At 35.5% G+C, this 23093-nt stretch overlaps 1 protein-coding gene across 6 annotated transcripts in view; it reads right to left on the bottom strand.

The window, feature by feature from the left end:
- The window catches only part of GPC5 (glypican 5), a 593323-nt gene that overhangs the window by 56693 nt on the left and 513537 nt on the right, over window positions 1-23093 (bottom strand). Inside the window, exon 8 of one of the 6 annotated variants that reach the window (XM_064712831.1) lies at window positions 19894-19934. The exons of the other annotated variants lie outside the window; for them this stretch is intronic. Within the exon in view, the coding sequence (XP_064568901.1) occupies window positions 19915-19934 (20 nt within the window). The 3' untranslated portion in view covers window positions 19894-19914. Of the gene's footprint in view, window positions 1-19893; window positions 19935-23093 lie in introns of those variants that run through there. 6 annotated transcript variants of the gene reach the window in all.

Raw genomic sequence — 23093 nt, forward strand, 5'->3', positions numbered from 1 at the left:
GTTTCTAGTGACATAATGACTTCATTCTAACTAATATTTCCAAGTCAAGGGATGCTATCTATTGAAATGGTAAAATGCTCTGTAAAAGTACATATTCAGAAAAATTCCTATTAAAGTACAGAGGCTATGCAAACATATCTAAGATATATTTATGAGATCACAGTGAAATTAGGGGAAGAGACAAAGAGATTTCCTAGTTGCTTTTGTTGTGTGCCTGTGAATAAAATTTTAAAGGGCTTACTAGCCAGGAGTGCTATAAATAAAGCAGGACTTGGGGAAAAAGGCAATCCACAGCAAGAGCAAGTTTTGTGGTAGACGAATGTGGCTTCACAAGCTGACAGGACAAAGGATTGAATCATCTAAGGTGAAAATAATAACTATTCACACTTTAATTTTAGAAGAAAACCTATATAAATATACCATTCCTTAGGCTACAGTGCAGCATCTATGGAAAAACAATGCAAAGCTAAGGAGGCTGATCAAAATTTGTAGCTTCTGAGCTAGCATGCTCATACTCTTCACATAATAAAGTAACAGCATTGTTGCATGTGGTAGGGTTGTCCTCCTGGGTTGTCCTTCTCATTGTAGCACTCATATTTACTAATCTGAAGCATACTTGTAGTGAAAATGTATTTCATAAATAAATCAGGTAATTTCCCACAACTAAACCTTTGGGATGAAATCCTAAACCTATTTATTCGACAGGAAAATCTCAATTAATTATAAAGCAGGTAGCATTTTACCCTTTACCTTTCAAAGCTCTCATGTTATGAAAGCATAATGAGAAGCTGGTTTACTAGTGCCATTAGCAGTACAAGCCTCTATCAGAGGCTATTGCTATGCTAATACCAAGCTTCGTGTGGCTTCACTCTTGAGGTTTCCTCCCATTTCAATGAAGTAAAATAGTCTACCTATAATAATATAACATATTCTAATTAGGATGGTGGAAAATGAAACATGCTTCTGTTTTTTCAGGGATCCAAGTGCCTTTGAATTGCTCTATAAATATAGTGGGTGCATTGTTCAAATGGAGTCTGACTGTACTGAATGGTGCACAAAGCCTTTACATTCCACTTCCTGTCCTCAAAGCTTTGAGCTAACACTGACTGAGTACAATAGGTATGCTCATAAATTTTTTTTAAGTGAAGGAATGGCTTTTTGGTCAAGGACTATTGGAAGGAAAATTGTCATGGTAGTGTGAGCCTAAGGGTCAAAAGGAGGGTGTAAAAAGAAGGTGGAGAAGTTCACTGTAGAAGAGGAAAGAAAAAAATCCAGACAAGGCAGATTTTTAGATAGACCAAAAAATGAGTGAAAAAAATAAGCGTGAGAGTACTTTCAGCACATAGGAGAAAAAAAATACTGTTTAGACCTTCAACATTCCTGTTCATAACAAATCCTGTTAACAGATCTGAGTGCGTTAATGCAATTTTCTCACTTCTTCTACACTTCTAGCTAATAATGTGTGTTTGTTTACTTTGGTTATTTTTATTTGGTAAATGTTATGGCTCTCATCAGGAAAATCTTCCATCACAACTTTATTGCAGCTTCATATCGACAACCTCAAACATTCAAAAATAGACAATGTGGCACAAAAATCATAGCATTTTCTTTAAATAGTCAAGAAGTCACATTAATAAATATGAGGTCTCTGTGTAGGCTGCCATCTCATTTCTGAGTTGTTAAATTACACTTGCTTTATCATCAGTCTGTGTATTTGAAAAATTACAAAAAAATTCTTGCACTGATGTGCCAGCAACTGTGGTTTGATCAAAATTATTTAATTTTATTCACATATTAAAATTGTGAGTGTGGATAATATAGATTACTGAAAGAGTTAATCTTTCTCCTGGGTATTTCTTTAAGATATTGAAGATTTTTAAAGATCAAGAAATTCTAAAGACTTCAGCTAACAGGTGGATAATAATATTTGAAAGGACCAAAGTCAACATGTACTGCTAAAAGTGTCTCGTCCTGAAGTTTCTGTGTACCTATAAATAATTACATTCAGGTTATTACTGAATATTATATACTGAGATAAATTATTCTAGAATGGAATGCTACAACAACATCTATTATGTTTCACTTTTAAACTACCTCTTCCAGGATACAAAAGAATTGGAACAAGCTGTGCTAAGCGATTCAGTGATTTCCCCAACATCCCAGTGTGCTTTGTTTACAGCAAGGCATTGCAACTGTCAAAGATTTTGCTTTACTTTTTTTTTTTTTCTTGTAGAAAACCACTACAAATATTCAGCATTAAGACAAGATCAGAAGGCATCCTGCAGCCCAGATTTTAAATTTTTTTCATCCATTTATATTTCATGGAGTTCAATAAAATTGGTTACCAATTGTGAAATGTAAGTCCTGAATCTTCCTCTTGTGATGGAAATTGCACAGTTATGTGATGCATGGCATTTATCTACTAAGCATCTGCCCATCTATTTACTTATTTGTTTGTTAAAATAGCCATACACATGATTCAGGCAACTAGTTATGCAGCCTATGCTAGTTAAAATGTAGTACTTAATGGAAATCTACCTGGAATCTCAGGGTGGTGCATGCTGCAGCAGCCTGGCAGAATTCTGAAGGCCATGAACAACATTCACCAGACAGTGGTTTCCTGAGTGCAGCTGAAATGTTTGAGCGTGTTCTGTAAATCCGTAAGGGGCTGGCATTTGCCATTTCACAGCTTTCTCCTTTCTGCTGGGGAAAGTGCCAGAGACAGATTAAACAATCACAGGCAAGCTTGTTTATACTTGCTAGAAAAACATGTTCTGTAAAAAGGACTGGTTCATTTTGCATGTTACTTAGCACAGTCTGACTTTTTTTTCCACTCAAAATCAAAAATAAATTTTTAATTTCATTGACTGTGCAAGCAATCAAAATGGGGATTTTAGTTATGACTAGAACACAAATACCAGTTATTAACTATGTTCAAATTCTTGGAAGAAAGGCCAACAAAAGAGGAGTTCTCATCTCTTTTTTTGCACTCATCTCTTTTATGTTTTTCCTCCATTGGCTGAAAGTACCAAAAGTTTCTGGTAGTACTGTGGCAGCACATCTTGAACTTTATAAGCATTTTAAGAGTCTTTTGAATTTAAATATTTACTTTTATAATTTTTACATAGCTTCTTGTATCTTTTAATTTATATTTAATTAATGATAATAAGCATATCTCTAATTCTGAACAATATCACAAGTATTCACCCACTGTGAGACTTTCATTTTGATAGTACCTACACTGGAACATTCCTCTATAATATACTTCTATTTTCAGCCATTCTTTGAAATACTAGATGGTTATTTAATTTAGCGGCACAGAAGGCAAGTACTGTAAACACCACAATCTATTTATGGAAAGTAAAAATAATTCATGGAGCTTCTAATCCAAGAAAGCAAGCTATGAGTGACCAAATCGAACTGCAGACTTATCAACCACAGGTCAGGTTGTGTTAAAAATTTACTGTAAAAAAAAAGGGAAATTAAATAAAAAGATGGTTTAAATATTAGTTACTGGTCTCCTCAAACAATTTTTCTGCCAGGAAATTTGTCTGGGGAAGTTGAGCACTTTCCCAGTTAAGCGGTATGGGCATAATTCCTATCTTTTGAAATAAATCATCTATAGAAGTGTCTTTGCAGAAAAAAATCTTTACTGTGATTAAAATGTAATTGCTCACTGGGAACTTGTTGCATAATTCAGTATCTATCTCTATAATAGGAACAAACTGTATGGCTTGAGCAGGCTTTTAGATGCAGATTGAGCTCTTTTCTATCTCCAAGATGAAAAGAAGCCCTGGACTTCTCTGATAACTGCATTTGATTTTAGAATGAAAGAAGACAGACAAATTGGGAAAGTAAAATTTGAAGATCAAAGCCCCATCACAGAAACTTTTACAAGCCTGAGAAACAGAATACAATGGTTAGGGTGCTTTTATTCAAAGGTGTATCAAAAGTGGATGCTTGATTTTAGAGACTGTTTTTCTTTATTCTTGGACTAGCACAGAGTGGATGCAACCTAGAAGTCAGGAAAACTAGATTAGAGGAGAAAAATAGCTTCATTCTGGAAAACCTTTTGCTTACCCATTCCTGAGGTCACTGAAGTAAACTTCAAAGAAAGATATTCATACCCCTTATACTTTAATATAAGTAATAAAGTCCTGCCTTTATAATTTATCTGCCAAGGATTATGAAGAGGCAAAATCCAGCAGTGCTCAAAGTAATTTCATTAAAAATAAAAAACCCCCACAACCCTAGCATTTCAATTGGCTTGGTCTCAGTCCAACATCTCTATTTTCTATTACAAGGTAAAAAAAGTAAAGGGGAAAGGTAAGGGATCTCCAATCAACCTTTTTCATTTAGTTGATCCATGTCATGATTAAATCAGTGTTTAGATCACCTTAACCACTCACTTTTCCTGATATTATTTCCTTGTTAGGTAGTTCTAGTGAACATAAAATAATTTTTTTTTCATATAAAAATCAAATTTAGAAATAAAATTTCAGAGAAAGAAATAGTCAAGGTCCTCAGCATATACACACATCATATAAGTATCAGCCTCCTGGATCTAGTACCCTTGTAAAATTCCCAGAAATTTACCCTTGTTAACTTCTCAGAAATACTCTCAGACCACTGATATATAGACTAAACCCCATAACTTTGCATCTACAAAGATGATGTCGTCACCTTGGCACTATGCACGATCAGTCAGAGTGGGCTCTCAAAAAGCTAACTCACCAGGTGTAGTGTCTCTCCCAGAGCTCTGGGAATTCCTGACAGCATAACTCACCTCCGTCATATTTCAGTATTCTGGGAAAGCAGAGATACATGAGAGAACTGGGAGTGTTTGCAGTTGCTGATTTATTTGGCGACAGGACGTGCTATAAATTATGAAGCAGGTGGTGTTTCCTACAGGCTGATGGTTTGATAGCCAGGTATGTTGCATTGTCTTAGTCCAGATGGCAAAACACATATGTCTGAGAGCAGGACATAGCCTGCTAGGCTTTGAGCAACTGGATATAATGCATTCTTATGACTCTGAGGTCCCTCAGAGAGCAATCCAGCAGCCCTCCCCACCTAATTAATTGTGGCCATGAAGAACCTGGCTGTAGCTCCAAGAACATCCAAATATTTTCTGCACTTGTCAAATCTGCCCTTTTTACCTTCAGTATCAGCTGCTTGACTTCTTCATCTGGGAGCTGATAACTGTAAGGACTGGATTATTTTGATGGTGTTGGATTTTTGTTGTTTTTATTTTGTGAAAAACAGACAAGAGTGTCTGTGGTGGGTGAGGAATGCTAGCACTGGAATCCACAGTATTTCACAATACAAATTATGTTAGTTGTTACATTGATCCAGTGTCCAATGGTGCTGTCTCTGCTGCCATGATGTGTGTGTTCATGTTTCTGAATATAAACTTATGCATGTACAGTGACTCTTTCTGAAGATGAAGAATATATGCTGCACTTAATGCCTTTTGAACAGGAAAGATTTGAATTTCAGCTTCCAAAGGGAAGTCACTGAGACTGTGAAATAGGCCTGGAAGAAAGCAGGCAGGGAAATCAGTTCCCTTTACCTCCTTGATCATAGATGGGGATGTTTAGCTACAGAATATATAGCCTCAGCATAGGAAACATGATTCAAGCAAGCCAGAGGGAAAGGAAACATATGAAAAATGTGGAACCATAGTGATAGGCGTCTCCCAGAGGATTTATTTTTTCTGCTACATGCTTTCACAGCAATTGATGGCTAGTTGTTCAGGCCACCTACTGTCAATTTTTTACAGCTCTGAAAAACATTCTGATGTAATTATTCAGTGAATTTCCAAATGTCAGTGTTGTAAAGGAAATGCTGGGGCTAGGAGAGGTTCAGAGAAAAAAATCATAGCTAGTTTCTGGCTTAATAAACAATTTACTCAGTCAAACAGCACATGTTTTGCACAATGCAATGTGTGTGGCTAATGATACAAGAAATGAGAGGTGGTTTTTTTTCTAAAACAAAACTTTCATTACTTTTTGGCTAAATCTCAGTTTAAAGTGTACTCTTTACCCAAATATCTCCTCTTTTCTTAGTTTTGCTCCTTTCCATGTAATGGTTTGAGTCGCAGCTGCTTCACTGGAAAAACATCTTCCATTTCAATGCAAAGGAGTAAATCTGTTTAAAAAAGCTTCAGTGTTAGCTTAAACTAATCTATTTCACTTTGCACAAAAATGGACTGGAAATTAACATGATCAGTTATGGCGTCTCAGCTGCAAGGCTGGTAACAAGCAGCTGTGAAGGATAATTTCATAAACTATTTCATCCAGAAGCCTAAGAGCATTTCTATTTGTGCGCTTGAGAAAATTGAAAAGTCCTCTGAAGTCATAGAGCATAGGCTAAGTTACAGGGAATATGAGTCTGTTTATGTCTGCTTATAATTAATAAGCAAATCACCACAGACATGTTGTGAATGTGGATTGAACCTTGCAGATGGCTCTGGATATTTGGATATTTAGGGGGGTGCTAAATTGCACCTGGACTCAAAGCAAGTCAAGAAAGAAGAGTGTTACTGGCAGATTTTTTTTTCCTTTTTGGCGAAAATGCAAAAGCACTGTCAACAGAACAAAAACTGTCAGCATAGGCAGAGTGATAGTGTGAAGCAAGAAAAGCAAAACTCAGCGAGTGATTTTCTATCAGCTGTGGAAATCACCATTTGACTGTTGTTTGCCAACCTTGTGGTAAAATGAAGACCGAAAAGGGCATGTCTCAGGTATCGTGGGATAATTGATGTCTAACCACAAATGTCTGATGCTTTGAGATGCCTCAAGATATCTCCACTGACTTTTCAGCTGCTCCTTTCAAAGGGTGCAGAATCCCTGTGACTCATGAATTTTTTTCCCGGCTTGTGCCTTAGAAACACTGTAACATCTCAAGGGGTAGGTGACATACACATTTAGTCAAATGAATTTAGATATGGAACAGAATTCCACTCTATGTAAGGGAATACTAGAATGAAACTAGGGAAGAAATGCCAAGTAAAGTCTTCTGGATTTCTCATTCAAGTAAGGATTTCACTTTGGTAAACATATTATTGGGTGCCAACTCAGTCCTCACCAAAATTACTTGAAACAGATTTTGTATTGCCTTTTCTGTGGAAACAGTTCAGGAATCCACAGTCTATTACTGTGAGCAAATACTGCAAAACATGCAAAGCTAAAATAAGTCTATGAATTTCCAGCTGTGTGACAAAACACTTGTTTTTTGCTTAATACATGCACAGAACAAGATTTTCTAAAAGCTTGGTGTATGCAGTTTTAAACAAATGCTAAAAAATTAAACTTCAAAACAAATAGAAGGTCTGACAATTACAGATAAAAGAAGAAGCAGTGACATGCACATTGTCTCCTTTTAACAGGCTACATTGTTTATCTTAAGGTGATAAGTCTACTTTTAACATGAAAAGTAGAGCTTACTGAGGGGGTGACTAAAAGTTATGTTAGAATCAGAACAAAATGAGTTAGTAGGAAATGTAAGTAATCATATAGCCAAACTTCCCTCCATATGCTACACTCAGATATCCTTAAATCATTTTCCTGGGAGACTTGCCTAACGATGGAGGCTATACAACCTTCCCAGCCACCTATTCCAGTGTTTGTACAATTCAAAGATGTGTTTAATTGTTTTTCCTAAAATATATTCTTTTCTGTATTATTTGCAATTTATATGAAAACAGAATATTCCATTCCTCTTAGCTTGTTCCCTCTTCAATGAAATAATGAATTTTTCCCAGTACTGAGTTTATCAAGCACAGGTTACCATTCACTTTGAAGAGAAGTACACTGATTCTCTCTACTGAAATGCAGTCTTTTGTTGACTGCATTCTCTCTACTGAAATGCAGTCTTCTGATTAAACACGTTCCACCACTTCAGGTTATGAGATAAATAGTACAAGTCCAAAGAAATTAGTAGCAATATTCTCTTAGATGAATGATTAACAACACCTATTAATCATGTTCAGGAATTATTTTGTTAGTGAGTAAATCATAGCTTCAAAGAGTCTTGTATTCAGTACTTGCATCAGTGGATCTCTACCTTAAATGCCCTCTGCCATCCATCAAATTTGATGAGAAAATTTTGAAAAGAAATACCTATACTTAGATGATACCTGTATTATTTAAGAAAACATTAGGCTTGAAACTGTATGATTTAATACATATATTTTAAACCAGTTGAGACATAGTGGATTGAAGCCTTGAGTGCCTCATAATTATCAACTACTGTTGTCCAACATTTTACCTTGAGAACTGAAGGTTTAGATGTATTGAAATATTGCTGTAACAGCAGGACACTGCATAGAAAAAACAGCATTATCCCAGAATATAGGGTATTATAAAAATCCCAATGAAAACTATGTTTGAAGAGGGATAAGTCAACAAAGTTTTCCAGAAGGAGATCTTGCCTAAAGAATCATAGAAACAAATATTAGCATCATACATTTTAAATTTCAGGGTATCCTAGAAACGATAATAAAATCCCAAACAAAACAAAACAGAAAACCAAACCAAACAGAAAACCTCTAATTATATCAGTCACAGCAGATAAAAATTTGAAAAAAAACCCCATTAAATAAATAGTCTTTTTTCCAATAGAATATACTGAAATAAGATGCCTCTTTCTCCTAGTATGTGTCAATCATCGTACTCATTAATTATCTGAAAGACAAGGTAAATAGTGAGAATAAAATTTACTGATAATTTTAAATTATTCAGGATTATAAAAGTAAAAAAGTACTGTAAAGATATGCAATAGGGTGTCAAAATATTGACTGACTATGTAATAAAGTGGCAAATGAAATTCAGTGTTGATTAGTGCAAATTAGCACTTGTAGAAAAACAAACCAAACTATATACAATGACTGATTCTAACCAGCTACTGCCACAGAGGGCTGGGAGATGTGATTTACTAAAGATGGTAACATGAACATTTCGATTTCATGTTCATTGTTTAAAAAAATGGAAATTTTAAGAAATATTGGTAAAAACAGATGAAATCACCCTTATAAAATAACATGCTGAATCTTGACTATATGGACTTCTGATTCTGGCTTGTGAAAGGAGTACAGTAGAACTCAGAGACAGAGAAAATAAACAAGTTTATTGAAGCTTTATATCCAATAACTTCTGTGCTAAGAGGAATTAAATATACTAAACTCATTGAAAGAGGGAGCTAGGAATAATGTGAAATGAAATCACCTACATGAGAAATTTAGTTGGAAGTTCTTATTCAGAGGAGGAAGTGGGATCAACATGATTTTTGACATGATAGTGGACTTTTAAAAATACATATAAACCTTACTAAACCATTTCACCTGTCACTACAAAGAAGCTGTAAAGTAATTATAAAACTCATGAAAGAAAAATATATTATTGACAATGAAATAGTAAGAAACAACATTGGACTGCTTCAGATCATCAAAAGTGCAGGCTGTTTTGTGCAGACAAGCATGTCTGTACATTCTGGTCCTCCACAGTTGGCAAAACTTTGCATGGGGAACCTTTTTGAGAGATAGTTATTGGAGTAGATGGGCAAGGCTATGAACTGAGTGGTAGTCCTGTAGAAACTCTTGTATTCTCACATTTGCATTCAGAAAACAATTCAGTGATGGCCATGGTAGGATTGCACCAAATAACAGAACATCCAACAGAATATTCTTTCTTTGAGAAAGGAGTTTCAGGTGAGGGAAACTATTCTGATGATAGACTACTTTTGGTTCATTTATTTTGTCACAACTCTGGGTAGATCTAGCTCTCTGGAAGGCCTGGGAGGAGTGAAAGGCAGCTCTGTTCAGCGCAAATCTCAGCCTCCCTGTTTTATGCCTTTCCTTGCTGGATCACCATCCCTCTTTGATTTTAGGGCACAATTGATTTTAAGCTGCCTCCACATCCCAGTACCCAGTTCTGAAGGCATATCTAGCATATCTAGCACATCTGAGGCCAGCTATAGAGCATTAGGACATCCTCCAACATCCATGCCAGTGCTGAGACTCGGAGTGTTGCACAGCCTCATACTGCAGGCCACATGTAATGGGAGCAGAGCCCTCAATTAAAGGCTTTACTAGCACTCTTTATGAACACAGAGAAATACCAAAGTATTTTGTTTGCAGAAAGTTCTCCTTTTCTGAAAGACACCAGAATGCACGTTGGAGATTGGATGGATTTACTTCTTTGGTGGATGACAGGGTTTGCAGAAAGCAGACAATTAGAGCCTGCCCACTGGAAGCCTCCCAAATTATAGCAGCAATGGTTTTGCAGAAAACACAACAGAAAACAGGCTGCAAACATAGAGAGAAGCTTCTTGTATTTTCAGTGCTGGTTATTTCAACAAAAAGCTGGGTTTTTTTCAGAAAGAAGGAGTCCTCTCACATTGTTAACCAGAAGGTGGTACATAGAGGGGCACTGCAGTCCAGCAATGGGGAGAAAAATATCATCTTTCTTGCTTGGATCTTCCTTTATGCTTGAATTAAACTGGAAAAACACCTTAATTCCAAATTGCTTTCACTGTACTTATTACAGGCAGAAACCAGAACAGGAAGCTTTGTTTTTGCTTCTGTTTTAAATCTACCAATTAATTGCTCTGTTTCACTGACTCAATTCTGTTATGTTTATTATACAAACACTGTTTTACTTCAACATTAATAATGTTCCATTTCCCTACTTTTCCATTTTAGGGGTTTTTTTTCTACATATGTTTGATTGTATAAATATATACACGGATATGTAAAATGAAACATACGCAAATGAAACTCCACATAGTGAATCCATACTTGTATTTTATAAATGTTCTATTTTGGAATACTTCTTCAACAGAGCTGCTGTAGAGAATTGGCCTTGTATTGGATGAACTGAATTTAGAAGATAAATTCTATTACTTGTCTATTTCACAGATGAAAATTCCTAGGAAAGTACTTAAAAATCCCCCTTTTTAGGCAGAAACAACTTATAAAATATGCCCCTTTGGGACAAACAGTTCCTTAAGAACAATATCATATAAACTTAGAGTAATTTTGCACTGAGGCTTGATGTAACATTTTCATGTGATATTTCAATTTGGACCAGTCTGTTTATAGTCTTACTGGCAAATGTAGAGACAGACACCCTGGAGTGGAAATATAAAATCAGACTGTTGCTCTGTGAGCCAGTTTTCATTGAAATATAAGCTGTACATGCAACATACTCATCGACATGGTAGCAGGCTGGTGTAGTGCCCAGGTAATATTGGATTGAGTGTATTCACCAGGCAGGGTACAGCAACAGGCAGGTACAGCCAGCACACATTTTAGGTGCTTCTTGCTAAGTCTACCTTGTAACACCGAGCCTAACAAAGTCAACCAGGTCTGTGTTAGCTCAGCTGCTCTTACACTGCACTCTGCTATGCACTGTAAGCATGGATGATGGTTTTTTCCCAACAAACTAGAATTATGTGTTTTTAAAATAAAGGGCAATGTACTTTCACATTCCTGGGGTTTTTACACTATCTTGCATTTATGTTTATGTTCCAGCTTTATATCCTAGCATAAAACCTGTTTGTGTTATGAAACTTTTTTACACACCAAATTTCTTTTTTATACATCATTGTTGATGCTACTCTGATAGGAAAAGGTTTATTTTTTAAGCTCTTTTAAATGTTACAATGTGAAACTGGTTCAGGTATTCTATTCTTAATATGCTCTTAGTTCAGCTATGCATGCAATATTTCTGTAATTGAATCTCCTGTACCGATCGGGCAGTAGCAAACCACAAATACTATGTAAAGTGTAAGACAAGAATAATATCTCAAACAAATTGTCTGGAGAAATGTGAAAAAAAAAGAGGACTGAAATATTAAGAGGAAAATCAATATATCTTCAACACCAAAAGCCAATTATTTGAAGATGGTGGTAGTTTATGTGGGTAATCCTTTATCTCTACTGTTCTCTAATGCTACAACAGTTTTCATGACACAAAACAATTAAACCCAGGAAGGAGCATAAACTCTTATTCTTTTTGCCTCATATTTCACAAGTACTGTCACTCAGAACACAATCATATATATCCCTCTTCTAGGGATAACAAATCTATGCCCAAATATAAAGACCCCAATATTTGCTATCTCCTTAGTTCTCAAGGTTATATAATCATGATCATCTCACTTTTCAATACAATAAATACCTGACTTGCATGTGGCACAAAGTATCTTACAACAGAAGGATGTTTTAATGGGAATTTTTTCATGCTAAAGTTTCTGAGAGCCTAATCCATGGTTATTGTATACTATATTGTCAGGTTAAGAGTTCCTGTATGTTCCCTCTATTGTCTATTTAGTTTTTTAGTTTGTCTATGTCATTAGGAACTAAAGCTACTGCTGTAGCTTAATTTGAGTACAAGCCCCTGTGCTGATACAGTCTTTGGAAGTCAAACTTTGTCTCAGGAGAAATTTTACAGCTGAGTTGCTTGCAAAGCTCTACTTTACTTCTGATGAAGAAGCGTGGTACATGCATAGCAAAACTTGGAATGACTGAAAGAAAAAAGGATAATCTTGTAACGCTGATAATTTAATTAATAAAATGAAAACTCCCAGACCATAAACTACTGTTGCCACAAAATGGCAAGATATTCTAGTTATTTGGAAGCTCCTGAACAATCAGATAATTACTAATTCAAATCTAGCAAAAAGAAAAAGCGTAGCACACTCTTCATGTATATTCCCATCAGAAAGGAACTAAAATTCAGACAATGAGCTTAGTGCTGTTTTTTTAGCATTATTTTGAATACTCCTAAGGAGTAGATAGTTACATATATGACTTGTCAAATTCTCTATAAAAGCTTTTCAAAACTTAAAGAAAAAAGAGCCATCCCTTTTTCTCAGAATAAAGATAGCTGGAAAGTAGAATTTTTAGATAAAAATACCTCAAAAGACTGGCAGATTTCTTGACCAAGATGTAAATCTATACAGCTGTTTCATCTTTAAATACTTGGCAGCATGCAGTGGTGCTCTATACTTCTTATACACCAATAAAAGCACTGGAGTGTGAATAAAAACACCAATAAACTTTGTACTTAATCCTTTCTCAGAGTGGACTGTACCTACTTTTACAGCTCAACTAGTGAATTCCATATATTCATCTTTGGTATTTTCAATGCTATTGATTTACAAGGAACATCAATTTCTTGAGAAAAACTCTCTGTGACTATCTAACTCTAGCTGACTGTGAACTATTAAAATGTGCTTATCAGAGTTTTATGGGGAATAGCTCTGGAGGTTAACTTCATGTAATGCTCTGATAAGTCCTGAAATTTGGCTTTTCTTTCAACCAAGAATTAAGTAAGCTGGGATTAAAAAACAGGATTTACGCAGTTCTACGCCCAAGTCTGATTCATCATTGACCTTACATATAAATGAGCAGCAGAGGGTGAGTAAACAGTATATACACCACTCTCTTTGCTTGCTTGTGCAGCAAACATTTCAAATGGCAGTGTCTTAGTGCAAGGTATTATTGCTTGTTTGCTGAAAGAAAAGAAGATTCTATAAAAGAAGGTGAAAGGAAAAGGCAATTGGCTCATGATGCAGTATTTTCCCTTAGTCCACAGGAGAGATGCTAAAGGGCATCAGCCTTCCCAGTGCTCAAGGCATTCCAGCAGAGATCATGGCACACAGACCTGGAAGAACCTGTGCTTATAAACCGTATTCCTTCAATCACAGTGAGGTGGCTGACTGTTTTATGTACCATAAACTGTGACACAATTTCCTGCCTTTTCTTCCCAGTGTGATAAAAGGTTTTTCATAATGCACCACATAGAGTTGGTGCAGTCTCTACCACTGTGTTCTGTATTTTGCATCCTGGAATGGTCTCTGGGAAATGGAAGCAAAGCAAACAAACAAACAAAACCACTCTTTATCTTCTGCTTTTCTTCCTTTAATAGAACATAAATGCCACCTTTTATTCAAGCAAAACAAAACAGCACTGTCACTAAAGGATGCTGTCTGTCGTAAAGCTCATGGTGTTTTGAGCTGAGCAAAAGGACAATTAAACCTAATAAAGTAGTAAAGGAAACCATGGGGAAATTTAACATAAAAGTAAAAGGCAATTCAGAATCCTGAATATCAGATTTGTAATGTAGTTCTCTCTCTTCAGGGGAACAAAGTTAGTTATATAAAAAATTCTCACAATATTCTTAAGTTCCTCTCTGTTAAGATACATGAATTTCAAGTATTTCACTCAGTACAGAAATATTTGAGGCTATCAGAAGTCTCTAAAACTGTGCTTAGCTTTGGCAGCATAATTTCAGAGTTATCATCTATTAATGGACACAAAAATAGTCAACAAAAATTTATTATTGATTCCATGATCAGTGCAGCCTCCTCTAACAAAAACCCACAACTTCAGCAAAGATGGTCCTTGCTTGAAATCCCTACATGAATCTGTTCTCAGGAGTGCCAGGTACTGTATTTGTCATGAAGAATAAAATAGCAACATACAGTGTTCTTGTTGAAATAACCTGTGGATGTGATAATAGAAATATACAAGTAAGGTGAAGTTGCAGACAGAGTTACAGTAAATCAATTAAGCTTTAAAAAGTAAAGAAAAACGTCTAAATTTGCAAGATGTGGCTCAGATAGCAACTACTTAGTGGCAGATTGCACCTCAAAGCTCCAAGTTCATGGAGATAAATAAGCAAAAAGAAAGTGCTGTACCAACAGATTCAATTGCTTTGACTAACCAAAAATGCCTAGAGCTGTTTGGGCCAGCCTGGGCAATACTCTTAGACCTTGTCTGCAACACACCAGAAGGACATAGGCCAACCTTGTATCTTATCTGCCACCCATGTGTGGTGTCCAATATGCCTTAAGTTATGTCAAATAACACCAGATTCCTCTGTGTGGTCAATTGACACCTTCATTGTTCAGAATACAATTTAATACGTGCAGTTTCAGTTTGCATTTCTTAGTCTCTATACAATACCATAGAAATCTTGAATTTACTGCTTCTTGACTGGTTCTAAATTCTTCACCCCAGCCTCTCTTCCTTCCAACTGGTACTACATTAAATATTAAATAATAAAGGAACAGAAGCATGAAAAATGAACAAACCACTCAAGAAAAAACATTAATTACATAGGTCAGACCAAAGTTCATGTAGCATGTTACATGAACCAAAGTTTGTTATCATTCATCTGATAATGGTTTATAGATGAAGTTTAGGAAAAAAATTGAAAGTGTGATAGTTTTTTTCAGGCCATTTTCCCAGCTTTAAACAATCTGCACTACAGGGACTTCCTGAAGCATAAGTGATGTCTTTGTGTTGATACATTTGTCTTCCACAGCTATCAGAGGTCAACCAATCATTTATTCCAAGTGAGTGTCTTGATTGTTTGCAAGGAGTTTATTGACGAGAAAGTAAAAGTTGCTGTTGTGGTTGAGAAAGAAGTATTTGGCCAGTGCATGTGATTTAATCAGTTTCTGAATAGTTCCTTTAAAGAAAAAAATGAATGTATTTTCCTGTTTCTGATCATAATGAGCTCATACAATGTGACTTGGAACAGGCAATTTCAAATGTCAAGATGCAAGGGTAGCAGAATGTGCTTTATATTGGTTTCACAATCAAAAGCAGGATGAGTTGCATTGTATCAAAAGGAACACCAATGTCAGCAAGAAGAATGACCATATTTTTTCAAGTGTGGCCCAGCAGAGAGAAAACTCCAAAAAATAATTTGAAGGTGTTATAAAAAGTAGTTGAAAGACAAATTTGTAGTGAGATGTCTTTTATTCATTGTGTCAGAGCAAAGTTGCCTGTTTATTAAGGAAAGATATGTCAAAGGAGGATGTAAATCCAGGACCAATTCTGCCTCACAGAATACATAAATATCTTGAAACTCATACGGAGTGATAACATGTGATAAACTCTTTGTTTTACATATGATCTACAGAATCCTCTAGTAAAATCTCTCCTTTTATTTCATATATTATGTGGTTTACTAATTACACACATTTTTGACATTGAGAATCTTAAATCCTTAAGAAAACATATTATAAAAAGATCATGACTTCCATGTACGTCAGTGAATAAATTTGTTAGTTCTTTTTAATTGAATCCCCTTGTTCATGCATAAAATCTCACTTTTCCTCTTCTTTCCCCAGGAAGAAGCCTAATGCGTAGCTTTTACCAATGTAGCTGTTGTTAAAGCTGAAAGGAAGAATAAGAGGAAGAAAGTACACTGTGCCTTTCCATAATCATTGTTTCTTCCATATGGCTTACAGCCCTATCTCAGGCACATACACATTGAATGGACCTCTGGATGGTCTAAGATTAAACTGTTATAGGAAAAAAATAAGTAACAAGGGGCAGGTTAAAGCTAAGTGGGCTCCAGGCAGGGACATAGAGAGCCTGGCTGCACATGCAATCTAAATAAGCTGGCAGAATAAACCTTCTATGGAGAGAACTGGTGGCACCTTCCCCTCCTCTTGCAGCCAGCCACATAAACTTCCCATCACTCCTGCGGATGCTGCGCTCATAAGCAAAGGAGCTCTTGAAATGTTTCAGGCTTTTTACTGACAGAAATTTCTTAGAATATTTATCCAGAGAATATACACTGGGTTTTAAATGCTCTCCTGGAAAAGAGCACAAAAACATCTTGGGGTTCACTCCAGACCTTGCCAGCTTGCTTCCACTGATGAGTAAGACAGGACAAGTCCTTGAAAGCCTCACCAAAGAACAATGATTACATTTCAGGACTTCTGTGCTTGAAATATTTGTCTTAGAAAGAAAATGAACATGTTTTTACTGTTGGATTTTAGTTTCTAAAAATTTGTGTCCTAGCATGCTTTAGAGAACACAGAATGGTGTCTGAGCATCTAGATGCCCTTCAGAGTTATAGCTTAAGACAAATAAGAGACTATTCTTGTGGTCTGGGTTTTTATTTTTTCTTTAAAAATTTGGTTGTTTCAATGTCTGAATTATATCTTTACTTATATCTTCATTTTGAATATTTTCACCTTTTGACTTATTTTCTTCTCCTAGATTCCTACTCTTCTTTTTATTCTCTCTGTGCTCTTTTTCTACTCTTATGGATGCTCAAAAGGAATACTAATTGAAACTGGTAAAGAAAAACAGAAAAAGTATACTCTTGTTTCAAAAATAATTATCTTAATGTTTTATTTTTGGTAACTTTTATTCCTGGATTACAATGCACCTAATTTTTGTAGCAAGCTACAGTCACTGTTCCATTTATTTTCCATCTCATATGGTGTGGATTTTTGTTATGCCAGAATGTCTTTGGAAATAGATAAAGTTCTTAAGACTTTATCTTTCAAAACCCTGAAAGTATACAGGCATAATCTGAATTTATGACCACTGCATGAAATATTATCCTGTAGACTATAGTGGTTCAGGATCATCTTCCCCTTCTTTTATGAGAACAGCAATTTCTGGGAGATGGGACAGAGAGTAAAGGGAAATGTTGAGCCAACACTCTCTGAAACAGAGTGGATGTTGGATCTGTGAATGAAATGATGGTGCCATGGAAAAGAATGGCAAAACTCTCTCTGATTTCAGCAGAGTGGAATTTTGCCACCATTTTAATGAGACAAGTAAATAGAACTACGTGAAACATATCTTTTTTTTAACAAATGCAGGCTTCAGACTCAGTTTTACATATCAATATTTAACCTATCTTTGTTTTATCATCTTAGAATATGTTTCACTGATGTCAGTACTAAAAAGGAGCCTAAAATATTGTGTGGAGCATAAGATGTGAAAGAAAAGTAATATTTGAATTTGAAAAAACCCTAATTTTTAACAAAGTTCTATTCCCACCTTTTTTTCTTATATCTCTGATGATGATGACATCAAAGTGTTTATTTTGTGACAGCTTTCTAAGTGGCCATATACAGGCAAGAATGACAGTGAGTTTAAGGAATACTCTCCCATGCCACTTGATTTTCATATTACAGCAGCAAAGGGATGCTACCAACTCACACAAGACATTTTTCCTTTGTTCATTTTTTTAACAAACTTGCACAGTGTTGTCAGCCTTTGTGCTATTGTTATAAATTTTTTTAGTAGCTAATGTTTTACATAAGTATTTACCTCTTGAAAGTGATGATTGTGTAAATAATTTCAGATTTTATTAAAAAGCATGTCTTATGGTGTTATCTTGACAGCTCTGAAGACCTAAGTAGCCCCCACCTTACAAGGAAGCATTAGAGCGTTTTGCTACCTTTCAAACATGGTTTTTAGGTATTTGGGATCAGAAATGATGAACCTTTGGGCAGTCTTCCCCTATATCATAAACCTTCCCTGGTTGCAGTTAGACTCTGACTTAATTCTTCATTCCTGTATGCCTTTTGTTCTCAGCTTTTTTTTTTTTATTTATTTTTCTTCTTTTTCCTCCCTACAATATTTTCCTTCAGTATGAGTCCAAACATTTGATGAGGTGTCAGTATCTACTTCCACAGAATTATTCATCTTCCATTCATACTGGTGTTGGTAAGATGTGGATCATGTCACATGAGATGACCCTTCAGAGAGAATGGAAACATCCAAACTCCTCATCTCTCTCTGTCTTATCAGCATTTTGGTACTCCAGCCACATTGCTCAAAGGAGATATTTTTTCTAATTTTCAGGATGTCCTGTACTTCAAACATGATTAGAACTTCCCTAACCAATAAGTTAATAATCTTTTTTCTGTTCTTTTAAATTAATGATCACAGACTTTATTCCCTACAGAAACACAGTTAAAATAGCAAATATAGATTAATAGGTAAGCCGTTAAAATTTAGGGTTTAAAAAAGTTAATAATGTCATCTAAAAATTTTAAAAAATCTGTTGTACTATATGTTCAGTTGTCTGTGTGTATAAATCAACAAAAAGGAAAAAGCAATTCAGTAGGAGGGAATTTGCAATACACGGTATTACACCAGAATCATCTTACTGTAGATTTTATTGGCAATAAAAAGGAAATAAAACTCAATAAAAAGGAAAATCTGTTAAAAAAATAAAACCTTATGGGTTTTTTCTGTGTGCTATCTTATGCACAGCATAAGAATTTTCATTTCTAGACAATTAGAATGAGTAAAGAAAACTTCATTTTCTTATGGGTCAACAGTTTTTTTGCCATTATGTTGTTCTGGTTTTATATAATATCTCCTAGCCATTTTACGAGGTGGACTATTAGACTATTATGTAGAAAGGGCTTCTGTTTTGTAAATACACTTATGCAACCAAAGGAGCAAACTCTCATTCCTATTATAACTGCATGCATACATACATACATGCATACATACATACATAAATACATATATACATACATGTATACATGTATGCATATATATATATATACACACACAAATGAGTATAAACACTGATGGTTTTTTTTTTTTTTTTTCAATGGCATTTCAAGGCATTGTTCTGAGAAGACTGTTTTCTTTACCCTTGACTTGTGTTAAATATTCCACTCAGGTTATGGAAGATGGTTGTCTGATTGCTTGCCCTATTTTTCTTTGCCAGAACAGATAGACTATGCTTATCTATTAAAAGCACTCCCGAGCTACATTAAGCTTGGATACCTGTGGAGCTTGTCAGCACAGGTTCTCACACAGGTCACTGGTTGCTGGGGCAGCCTCAAGAACAGAATAACAAGCACTATTTGATATGGGAAACACACATCTGTGTCTTTTTCTTATCAGCATACTGATGAGAAATCCTTTGGATAATGAAATAGAAAAGCTCTCTAGGTAATTTTGGTGCTTTTTTCTTTCATTTTTCTAACTCTTGTTGTCTCTGGTGCAACTATTTTTAATTCTTGAATCACAGAAAGATTTAACACCTTTTTAGTGGTTGGGATACCTATGCATCACTTGCAGTTCTTGGAGAGATATCTCGGTTCAGAAAAGAGCTCACAAACTCAGATAAGTAGTTGACCACCTGAAAAAACAGGAGTGGAAATAAGATCCATCAGAGATGATCTGGCATAAAATGATACTATGACTATGATTTTAGGGACTGTATTCAGTTTTGCATAGATGTCCACCAGCTTGGGACATCTAAGGAAGCTGTTTATATATATATATTTATTTAATCCTGAGTTGGGCGCCGTAGGAGACCTACAGTTTTCTAGAGATGGAAACCAGTTGGGACAACTGTCAACACATGAAACTGCACAAGACACTTATATTTATGAAAATAACTTACACTCCAGTATGGTTTGATTTTTCTTATTGTGTTGTTATTTAACGTCTTAACCCTGGGCTCAATTCAGGTGCCCACACAGAGGTGATAGTTAAAGATGTGATTCACAGCAATAGCCTGCCCAGCTTTAGATGATCCTCTCATAGGTAGGTTCTCATGCAGATCCTGTGTCAGAGCTGATAAACCTGTGTCACCTTCCTTGGAGCACCTTAGGTTTTACCAGATACTCACGTATGGACAGCTGCTTCAAATCTTGGTGTGCTCCTATCAGATTCCTTTTTAACTAATGCTTTCATTACTCTTTTGTACAAAAAAAATCTACCAGGACAGCCAGAACTGCTGTATTATCATGTAAAGACCAATGTACATGATGTTTCTATTTTCAGGATATATGGAATACCATAATGTTTTCATTTCATATATGCCTGCTGTTTTAAAATTTTGACTTTTTAAAGAAAAAAAAAGCTATAAATTCACCCATTAATGTATTTTCTGGCACTTTCCTTTTAACATAGACACTTTCCTTTTAACATAGACTTCCACACTGTTCAAATTTCAGAACGTACCAGAATTTACTGTAGATAAATATTTATCTGTATAGTTGTAAACCGTAGTAGATGTGCTATCAGTTTATGCTGCAAAACCCTGGTCTTACATAATTGCCTAAAACAAATCCACTAACTTGCCAAAATACATCATGCAATGCCTGGTTATTGTCTAAATGACATTCCTTCCTTTCATGTGTCTGTTTGATTCATTAAAAAATCTTAAGGAAACATTGCACAAACTAGATTTCCATTAATCAGAGAAAAGTAGAAGCAAGCAAAATTTCATTATCATAATTTTGTATTTTTTATTTATTTTGTATAACTTTTTTTTTATTTTAAAGAACTATCCACTTTCACTCTTTTCATCTCTCCCTTGCAAACTGAGCATTGCTGAAACTCCAGCATGACTTCTAAATTTTGAGCATAAATATATACACTGTATGGTTATACCATATAATTGTTTTGGAATTAAGTTTTTTCTGTCTTGTTTTAGTCACTAAATTAGAGCTAGACAGCTTTTGACCTTAGATCTATCTTCATGCAAGATTCCTTGTGAGATGAAGAGGTGACTGACATTACCTAGCTTTCAGACTGCAGTTTTCAAGATGCAGCTGTGCTTCGGAATCTGGATAGGTTCTGTCTGTCCCACTAATTAGGATAGGGACCAGACATGAGTCCTTAAGCTTGGAGTCAAGCACAACAGGCTTGACACATCTACACTACTAACTTCTACCTAAACTACTTAGACCCACTGTCTTCTACAACATTTTTTTCTGAGATCTAGGTCAGAAACTAAATCTAGGTCCAAACTAAATATAGAGGTAGCTATCAGTTAAGAAGCAAGTTCAATTGAGCATCCAATCATCCAGTACTCAATTTCACTCCCTGGGTCTCTTTTGCCTAGCAGGGTAAGTGAATGCATCCATGAGGAAACTGAAAGAACCATACATTTGTGTCAATGCTTTAAGTGAAAAAAAAACAAAACAAAACCCCCCAAAAAGTTCTTTACATATAGTTCCCCTATTCAGGAATAGATGATTTTTGAACTTTTTGTGGAAGTGATGACTTCGGGAATGTCTTGGTTTCTTTCCTAATCCCAACTTGTGTGAAGATAATTTTTAAAATTTCAGCTTCACAAGAGTACCTCGCTATTTTGTATTAAGCAAATATCATGTGCAGGACATGGTATTTGGAAATGCTAAGGAAGAACTCTATCACGCTAACATTTACAATCAACTTTTTAATAAACTAATTTAGAATTGACAAATAGCTAGTAAGTAGTAGGAAAAAAGCTTCAGGGTGAGAGTAATGTGTAGAATGACACAGAGAGAACACAAGTGCTAGTGGGACAGTTCTACCTTCTTCTGGACTAAAGATTCTTCCTGTACTGCATAAAGTTGTTGCTATATCCTCCTTCTTCTCTACAGTTTTTCCTCCTAGCTGGCGGACTCATAGGTCAGCAGGAGTTTGGTCACTTTCCAAACAGTCTGTGAGGCAGCTTCTGTGGAGCAGGGTTTACTGTGGCGAATTAAGGACATCTGATGCTTTTCTTATACATTAATACTATACATCAACTAATATAAGTTAAAAAAAATTAAAATATGCTTAAGAAAGCAAGTTTCATAATCTTACTTCCGATAGGAAATTTCAAATTTCAGGTCATCAGGTCACTATAGGCTTTTCAAGTCATGGGATCTTTAAATTCCACTTTTCACACAGTAATTGGATTTTGGCAACAGTATCTTACTGTGTCTTTTCTTTTTCTCTTTTGTGCTGTAGTTGTTTTTTTAACTTTTCCTTCCATACCCACACCTAAATGATCAGTCCAGAAAGTAGGATTTGTGAGACCCAAGCTTATTCGGATAGGCAAAGGAGTGTATATGAATATACACTCCTTTATATATATATATAAAATGTGGAAGCTTATAGGGTAGTTACATGACAATAATGTTTTTTCCAAAAAGCATCTTCATTAATTGACACATTTAACTCTGGGTAAATATAGCTACTCTGAGAATGTACAGATATAAGAATCAGCACCCCAATTCACCATTCTCCCCCAAGACATGCATCTTCAGCAAAGTAGAGGCAAAACCCTACCAAACCAAGGCAGAGGGAACAATTGCTCTAGGAATACCCCCAGAAGCAAGTTACTCTAGTAATGGGCATATGGCAAACAGGCTCTGTACCTTAGCAATTGAAGAAACACAATTGAAGAAACTGTTGGGATAGTGGAGAGACATACATTAAGAAATTTCTAACATTATTTTTGAGAGCCTTAATTCTATGTGAGTGGATTTGATCTGAAACGTTATGCAAATATGTATATGACCCTATTAATAAAGTT

Source organism: Zonotrichia leucophrys, chromosome 1 (genome assembly GCF_028769735.1).
Source record: "Zonotrichia leucophrys gambelii isolate GWCS_2022_RI chromosome 1, RI_Zleu_2.0, whole genome shotgun sequence".
In the NCBI taxonomy this organism is placed as follows: domain Eukaryota; kingdom Metazoa; phylum Chordata; class Aves; order Passeriformes; family Passerellidae; genus Zonotrichia; species Zonotrichia leucophrys.